The 9,167-nt window shown below is 38.8% G+C and overlaps 1 protein-coding gene across 1 annotated transcript in view; it reads right to left on the bottom strand.

Annotated features, from left to right (window-relative positions):
* Positions 1-4,214: 4,214 nt before the first annotated feature.
* Positions 4,215-9,167, bottom strand: part of LOC138697343 (cytochrome b5-related protein-like) — a 75,142-nt gene continuing 70,189 nt past the window's right edge. Inside the window, exon 7 of the mRNA XM_069822774.1 lies at positions 4,215-6,271. Coding sequence (XP_069678875.1) covers positions 5,986-6,271 — 286 coding nt within the window. The 3' untranslated portion in view covers positions 4,215-5,985. The remainder of the gene's footprint in view (positions 6,272-9,167) is intronic.

Below are 9,167 nucleotides of genomic sequence, written 5' to 3'. Positions count from 1 at the left end.
AGATAGAAATGTTAATATTGTTAGGAACAACATTTTTACATTTGGTAATAGGCCTAATTTAATCTTATGTTAAGTGGCTGTATATTAATAAAATTATATTTAAGAACAACTATTCATGTAATAACAGCATTAACGCTCTTATTGCCTTCCTTAAACTAATTTTGGCGACCAAATATAAAGAGTATATATAATGGAAAGTCTAACAGACGAAACATAGGCCTATGACTATCCTAAAGTTGCATATTGTTTCGATACAATCCTGAATTATAAGCACAAGATACACCTAAGCGTTTAAAGAGTTATTTATAGAGTGATTCAAGGAGAAAAGAATAAGTAATGTCATAATTGTATAATGCCGTACAGTACAAGAGAAAAATTAAGCCCCAGAATATTCTACGATAAGACTGGACTTTTTGACTTTGAAAACTATTGAACACACTCAAAATGATGCAATTCAACAAACTTTAAGTCGAGAAAAAGATAGGCTCCTATTAATAACATTTTAAAATGGCCTTAAAGCAGCGGTCATCAGCACAGTGCACCTCGGGCTAGCGTCTCTTCTCCGCGGATAAGAGATCCGAGACTATTGATGGGTATGCTGTCTGCCTCTCCCTTCTGCACGACGGTGCACACAGTATTACGATACACTCCTTACTCTTTACCTATTTCAGCGAGTGCTGACGACCACTGTCTTAAAGGAAATGCAGGGAAACAAATTGGGTTAAGAATGTCAAAAACGGAAAAACCTTAGACGATACTGTACAATTAGCCACACTTGCCTGTAAAACAGAAAAGGAAACCTTAAGCATTAACGTTGGTAAGAAAAAAGATAGTCCTCTCTATGCAACCGCTAAATATGCAAACTAGGACATTTAATAATGAGAATTCGTGGAGCAATAACCGCACTTTTGAATCGAATCGCGGCAGGGAATTCGACCGCTAAAGAGAAATTCTATCTCGAGAAAATTATACCAGAAATAATCTTGCGTATAATGAATCGAGGGGGCGAGGGTTGCCCACTACCGAGGTGAAAGTACAGATAGAACATTCAGTTTTATAAATGTGGGACATATGATCACATCTAGAAAGACTGTATGAGAAAACCAGTGGTATGTTCGAGATAATACTCAAATGAGACCGATTCTAAGGAAAGAGTCCCGGCGTAAGAATAGAAAGTAAGTCATACAGAGTATTTCTAACACCTTCTGCCTTAAATTAAAGAATCTCGTGTAAACTCGACAGTCTCGATTAAAAACTGGGGATTTCCTCTGATTGATTAAAGCCACAGTATGTCAGTCTTTATTAAAGAATACTAATGTAGTGATTAGGAGTACAAATGGGTAACGAGTAAAAATCTTTAGAACCTAAACAGTCCATTTGCATATTGAAAGTGAATATTTTTCTTTCAACTTTGTAACTAGTCACATCAGAAGTAGAGCCGCAGAAATCCTAGGCAGTGATGTACTTACGATTTTGTTTCGGGTAGGGTGTATGTAATTTTTTTTTTCATTAATTCTAACACATTTAAATTTATCCATGTTGTTTCAATTCCATAAACTTTAAAGTACAATGACTGACATAGGTTTCCTTTAATTAATTAATTAATTAATTCATTCATTCATTCATTCATGCAGTCCATCGCTGCGAGTAACCGTTAGCATAGGCCCGGGTTCAACTTCTGGTTGGACAAGTTACCTGCTTGAGGTTTTTTCCCGGAGTTTTTCCTCAACAAATTTAGAGCCAATGCTGGGTAACTTTCGACGCTGAAACCTAGTCTCATTTCGTTGGCATTATCACCTTCATCTCATTCAGACGCTAGGGGTGCTATTCATAAACATTTCGCAGCACGCCCTACGAGCGTACTAAGCTAGCCTCGGCTATCCACTGGTTACTTGTACAGAATTGAAATCATATCCTATCGCTAACACTGGTTTATGAATACGAAAAACGCTGATCATCCACCAAAGCCCGCGCTAAACATGTCTATGAATACGGCCCTAGATAATTATACCAGTTGATAAAGCGCCGAAAAAAAAACTAATTTAAAAAAAATTCATCCATTCGTAGTTTTCTGCTCAACATTAACTAATCTTTCTTATTTTATGCCTTCCTTATACATACAGTAATACCTTGGATTACGAGTAACTTGGTTTGCGAGTATTTTTCAAAACGACCGAACAATGAGGAAACATTTATGTTTGATAAACGAGCGATGTCTTGCAATACGAGCAGCACGATTTGTACGTAACCACCGACGAGCAGATGGATCTGCATTGCGAGCAACAGCAAGAGGCAATGGAGAGGATCTTGTTTGAGAAGGAAAAGGAGGAAAGAGCGGACGAATTCCTTTCTTCAAAAGAGATTAAAGAGATGTGTAAAAAGTGGGAAGAAGTACAATGAACAGCTTGGAACGGAACAGCCTTCCTAGCAGACGTCCCTACCTTAGGCTACCTCTATTTACGGGGAGCAGTTCGGAGAGAGACGTTATTATCTTTATGATAACCCAAAAGATCAAACAGTTAATTATGGTAAAGCCATTGAGTAGCCGAGATGAATTAGGCTGAATATAATGTATGTAGGAGATTTTTAGACAATTCACAAATGTCCAGGAAAGTAGTTCCCTTGTGATTCGGCACAGATCGGGTACGTTCGACAAAACTCGAAGAAAATCAAATTGAATTTCCCACACAAATAGAAGCTAATATAAAGTGTTTCCTGTGAAATTTAAAGTGATATCTCGACAGAAAAGACAGCAAGATTTTCTCTGAAGATATCCCTTTCAATAAATTTGGGTGGCAGGCTCGACGAAGTTGTTAGACAGCCCATCTGCGCTACAAGAGAAGACCCTCTGTCTCGCGAGAAGTTGAAATGATGGTAAATGTGCGTGATTAAGGAAAAGAAAGATGAAAAATATAGTCTCGAAAGGGAATACAGAGTCAAAATTAAGAGAAAAAAACAGAATAAACAAAAACAAAACAAAAAAATCGTTTGAGAACGCACAGAAATATGAGAAAGTACAGTACGTACACGGAACTCCGTCATGATTACAAACGGGTATAATTTCATAATGGTGTACAGTACGAACTTTATACTAGCGTCATAAGGAAAGACGACTCAAAGAATTCCTGTTTTGAATATTGCGCTATGTCTAATTACCGAAAAAAACACTATAGATGGCAGCAGAAGCGAATAGAAACTGTTAATGAGTTTCGTTCGTTCGTATTTGCCAGTTTTTTTGGATTACTGCATTGCAGCAAGTGTTCGTAACAATCTTAACAAGCAACTGGCAGGAAGATAGATTTAGCGCGTTGGAGACCAAGACAAAGTTTTTTGCAAGTGACCACCGAGGTCCCCCGACTTGAATGTCCGTAACTTCTTCTTATGGACTTACATCAAATATATCATCTACATATGTACCTCAACCGCCTAAGAATCTGCAATAGCTGCGACATCATATTTGCGATGTCACCGAGTCCATTTCAGTACATATTTTGGAGCGCGTGTGGCGTGAGTGAATATAGCCCTGATGTCTGCTGTGGCACACGCGGGGTACACATTGAGTGTTCGTGAGATATGCACTATAACATTTTTAGTTGCTTTTTCTAATGTCACCATTTTCATATACCGGAACATAAAACTACCGACAGAGAAGATATAATAATAATTCGTGGCGGTACAGCCCGTGAAGGACCCAGACCGACCAGCCGGCTGCTGGCCTCACGTCCACATGCCGAAGCAGAGGTGGACGATTATCCAACCAGAATGGAGGTATCGTGTGGTTAGCACGATGATCCCCCCAGCCGTTATAGCTGGCTTTCGCAACCGGATTTCGCTACCTATCGCAGCTCCCCAAGTGCATCACGATGCTGGGTGGGCACCGGTCCCATACATTGGCCGAAATTTCATGAGAAAATTTCTTCCCCCATGAGGACTCGAACCAGCGCGCATTCCGTAACGCGAGTCTTAGGTAGGATGCCTTAGACCACGACGCCACGGCGCGGGACCAGAGAAGATATACCCGTTCATAATCACGGAGGTTTTCTGTGGACACTCTGTATAATATTTGTAAATATACCAGTTCAAATGATCAATTCTTCGTCTGAAACAGTAAATGTAGTAAACATCAAATAGCTGTTGCATATGTTGCAACCCTTATAATTGAATGTCCTAGAAAGGAAATCGCTAGTAACTTGGATAATATAATAGCCTAGTAGTGAAAATGTAGTAAACTTTATTTCTAAGAGGAGTCTATAATGAAACAGAAAAAATATATAATGCAAGAAAATTAAACATAGATCACTCGTGTGCACTCATGTGCAAAGCTTGCAAAACATTTTTAAGAAACTGCAAGGACTAAATTTCATAATTCAACCCTCCAATATATTGTAACTTTTTCAATAGATGATGTAGAAGAGTAAGGTCATATTTTATCATAAGGTGTTAAAGCAAATGAAAAGAAAAGGAAGATAAAAGTGGGAGCAACAAGAAGAGAAGGAAGGAAAAAAGAAAGAAAAGAATGAAGAAAAAATGATGAGGAGAAACATTGGGAAAAAGAGGAGAAGGAAAAAGAGAATAACGAGGAGGAAAAGGTACGGAATAAAAAAGAGGAATAGGAATAGAAAGATTAGAAAAAGGAGAAGAAAGAAGAGAAAAAGTAAGGAAGAGAGAGGATAAAAGGGAAGACGGTGACGAGAGAAGATGTGAAGATTGAGAAGAAAAAAGGAGGAAAAAAATGAATAAAGATTAGAAAAAGGAAGAGAAGAAAGAAGCGGAATACATACAGAAGAGAAAAATGAAGTGGAGAAAGATTAGAAATAGGAACAGAAGAAAAAATAGTTGGCCTAATAGGTAGAGAAGAAAGAAAAAGAAAAGGAAATGAAGAAAGATTATGAAAAGGAGCAGAAGAAAAAAGAAGAAAAGGAAGTAAAGTAAGATTAGGAAAAGGGGAAGAAGAAAGAAGGAGAAAAAAAGTGAAGAAAGATTAGAAAGAGGAAGAGAAGAAAGAAGCGGAATACATACAGAAGAGAAAAATGAAGTGGAGAAAGATTAGAAATAGGAACAGAAGAAAAAAGAGTTGGCCTAATAGGTAGAGAAGAAAGAAAAAGAAAAGGAAATGAAGAAAGATTATGAAAAGGAGCAGAAGAAAAAAGAAGAAAAGGAAGTAAAGTAAGATTAGGAAAAGGGGAAGAAGAAAGAAGGAGAAAAAAGTGAAGAAAGATTAGAAAGAGGAAGAGAAGAAAGAAGCGGAATACATACAGAAGAGAAAAATGAAGTGAAGAAAGATTAGAAATAGGAACAGAAGAAAAAACAGTTTGCCTAATAGGTAGAGACAAAAGAAGAAGAAAAGGAAATGAAGATTATGAAACGGAGAAAAAGAAAGGAGAAAAGGAGGTGAAGTAAGACTAGAAAAAGAACGAGAAAAGGAAGTGAAGAAAAATTAGAAAAAGAAAGAGAGAAAGAAGAGGAATAGGTACAAAAAAAGAAGAAAATGAGTAGAAAGTAGGAAAAAAGGCGAAAGAAAAAGAGAATGAATGGGGAAACGGAAGAGAGAAAAAGAGGGAAGAGAAAGAGAAAGTGAGGAAGATATAGGAAGAGACAAAGACAAAAACAAGACAACAATAAGAAAGAATAAAAATTAAAGAAATATACAATAAAAAGAGAAGAGAAACAAAATTTGAACAAAACTGGAAAGGGACAAAGAGGGAAAAGATGGCAAAGAGGAGAAACAACGCAAACTTGAATTTAACGAAAAAAAAAAGACGATAAAAAGGACTAACAGGTCAGGTAGTTCAAATGGGATAGTCAGGAGAAAGAAGTCAGACGGAGGACAAGGCTGATCAAAAAAGTGACGATAACGAGGACCATAAAGAGAAATGTGAGAAAATAGGGGGTAAGAAGGAGCAAAAGAACAAAAATGAGAATGAGGGAATAGAGGATTTATAGAACAAAGACGAGGAGTACATGAAGTAGCCTGCCTGCCACTGTTCAGCGGCCGCCAGGAGGAACATGATTGGGCTCGATGCGAGCGATCTGTTGGAACTGGCCCTTGTACAGCTCGGCCACGGTGCGCTGCGGGAAGTGGACGCCGAACTCGTCGCACATCTGCCTGAAAATTGGGTACAGCTGTGGCAAGCGACTGTGGTCCATCGTCGGGAACATGTGGTGCAGGCTGTGGTGCCCGAAGTTCGTCAGGGCTAGGAACAGGTACTTGCCCATCACGGAGCGGTCGCGCACCGTGTCCAGCTGGGACAGTCCCCAGTCCCGGTCGACCCTGAACAGTCAGATTAGTACATCAACTTGCAGTTCACCAAGCCATCAGAGTGCGTAATGATAGTATGTATTGTATGGAATGGAACTTGCGGGATGGGGGCACTGCAACCTGTTACGATCTATTGCGCTAACCCTCAAAGTAGACGCACTCCTAAACCTTCACCGGCTGTAGTTTCATTCTCGAAATTGGGTGACTTGTAACACGTGTCGGTGTATCCCAAGTACCTACTTACTTACATACTTACTTACAAATGGCTTTTAAGAAACCCGCAAGTTCATTGCTGCTCTCACATAAGCCCGCCATCGGTCCCTATCCTGTGCAAGATTAATCCAGTCTCTATCATCATATCCCACCTCCCTCAGATTCATTTTAATATTATCCTCCCACCTGCGTCTCGGTCTCCCCAAAGGTCTTTTCCTCTCCGCTCTCCCAACTAACACACTATATGCATTTCTGGATTCGCCCATACGTGCTACATGCCCTGCCCATCTCAAACGTCTGGATTTAATGTTCCTAATTATATCAGGTGAAGAATACAATGCGTGCTGTTCTGCGTTGTGTAACTTTCTCCATTCTCCTGTAACTTCATCCCTCTTAGCCCCAAATATTTTCCTAAAAACACCCTTAATTTCTGTTCCTCTCTCAAATTGAGAGTTCAAGTCTCACAACCATACAGAACAACCGGTAATATAACTGTTGTATAAATTCTAACCTTCAGATTTTTTGACAGCAGACTAGATGACAAAAGCTTCTCAACCGAATAATAACAAGCATTTCCCATATTTATTCTGCGCTTAATTTCCTCCCGAGTGTCATTTATATTTGTTACTGTTGTTCCAAGATATTTGAATTTTTCCACCTCTTCGAAGGATAAATCTCCAATTTTTATGTTTCCATTTCGTACAATATTCTGGCCACGAGACATAATCATATAAGTTACTTTGTCTTTTCGGGATTTACTTCCAAACCTATCGCTTTACTTGCTTCAAGTAAAATTTCCGTGTTTTCCCTAATCGTTTGTGGATTTTCTCCTAACCTATTCACGTCATCCGCATAGATAAGCAGCTGATGTAACCCGTTCAATTCCAAACCCTGTCTGTTATCCTGAACTTTCCTAATGGCATATTCTAGAGCGAAGTTAAAAAGTAAAGGTGATAGTGCATCTCCTTGCTTTAGTCCGCAGTGAATTGGAAAAGCATCAGATAGAAACTGGCCTATACGAACTCTGCTGTAAGTTTTACTGAGACACATTTTAATTAATCGAACTAGTTTCTTGGGAATACCAAATTCGATAAGAATATTATATAAAACTTCCCTCTTAACCGAGTCATATGCCTTTTTGAAATCTATGAATAACTGATGTACTGAACCTTTACACTCCATTTTTTCTCCAATATCTGTCGAATAAAAACAAAATCTGATTAATAGTCGATCTATTACGCCTAAAACCACACTGGTGATCCCCAATAATTTCATCTACGTATGGAGTTAATCTTCTCAAAGGAATACTGGACAAAATTTTGTACGACGTCAGCTAAAGTGATATTCCTCGAAAGTTATCACAGATAGTCTTGTCCCCCTTCTTAAAAATAGATACAATTATGGACTCCTTCCATTGTTCTGGTACAATCCCAAGTACCTACAGCACAGATTTTTTTTTTTTGCAAAGACGGGTACTTGACTTCCATCTAGGAGTGACGCGCCGAAGATGTAGTTCTTTTTACTTTCCGGTTTTATTGTTGCTTACGTGCACCAAAGTCTGCGAACAACATAGCATCTCATGATGTTAATGATAATAATGACTATAATGGAGCGATGATGAAATGAAGATGAGAAACGGAAGTAAGACCTAATACACTACAAAAATTCTACCACAAAGCACAGTCTTGGACCCACCGGGATTCGAATGCTGCTACCAGAGTGGAAAACCGCTGCTAAGCTCCAGAGTACTGTCGGCAATACCTTCTAAAACTGAATTTCAGAGTTGTAGACGGATTAAATCATTCGGTTATATAAATTAAATCTTAAGGAGCTAATTAAAAACGATAGGCTACATTTTATTAGCCATATATTTCTTCCCATTTAATCTACTCGTAAGGTAATGTGGCATTGTTATAACAACCAGCTGATAATTTTTAGTATTTGCGGAATGACAAGAAAAAGACGAGGGAACCTTAACAGAAAACCTCACAACTCCGCATTGGCCGAGATGTGAACTCGGGTCTGCAGCAGTCGTAAACCAGCATTCTACCAACTGAGTTGCAAAGGCAGTCGATTCGCAGCTTAAAACTTGACACGCTCATCCAGCTTCTTTCAACCCTTTCTCGGCCTTCAAAGTAATTTAAGATCCATGGATTATAACTTATTGTTTAGTCAACTGTCCGAAGACAGATCTGAACCTCACAAGTGACGCCTGTAAGCCATCATTCATAAGGCAACTAAGCCAGGAGATAATGGGATGGGGTGGCCAGTTCCTTTCCCCCTCCATTGCATACATCGCTGACTAGTAACATATTACACTAATCAGACTTCAGATGCATACAAATAGGCTAATTGTTCTTCCTCTGACATATATATCGTCAAGTGAGTTGTACTGCCTGATAATAGATCAGCGGTGACAAAAACTCGAACTGCAGTGATTACATGCGACAGACAGTCTATGAAGTAAGGAGACGGAGAAAAGGTACTTGGCATGAAAACTACAACCAGTGGTGGTTCCTGTACTAACATCTTGATCAATCCCGCGGATAAAAATCTCAAGCTTTGCTGTATCAGAAATGTCACTGCTGTCATCAAGAGCCAGTGAATAATAAACGATTTTTCTTGTTTCTTTTTTTAACCTTCCTCTTGAATATAATCAGAAATTTTCTAAATTCTTCTCCCAATACTTGGTCGA

Source organism: Periplaneta americana, chromosome 1 (genome assembly GCF_040183065.1).
Source record: "Periplaneta americana isolate PAMFEO1 chromosome 1, P.americana_PAMFEO1_priV1, whole genome shotgun sequence".
Classification (NCBI taxonomy): Eukaryota; Metazoa; Arthropoda; class Insecta; order Blattodea; family Blattidae; genus Periplaneta; species Periplaneta americana.
Note: the sequence above shows the minus strand (reverse complement) of the source record. Positions and strands in the feature narration are given on the sequence as shown.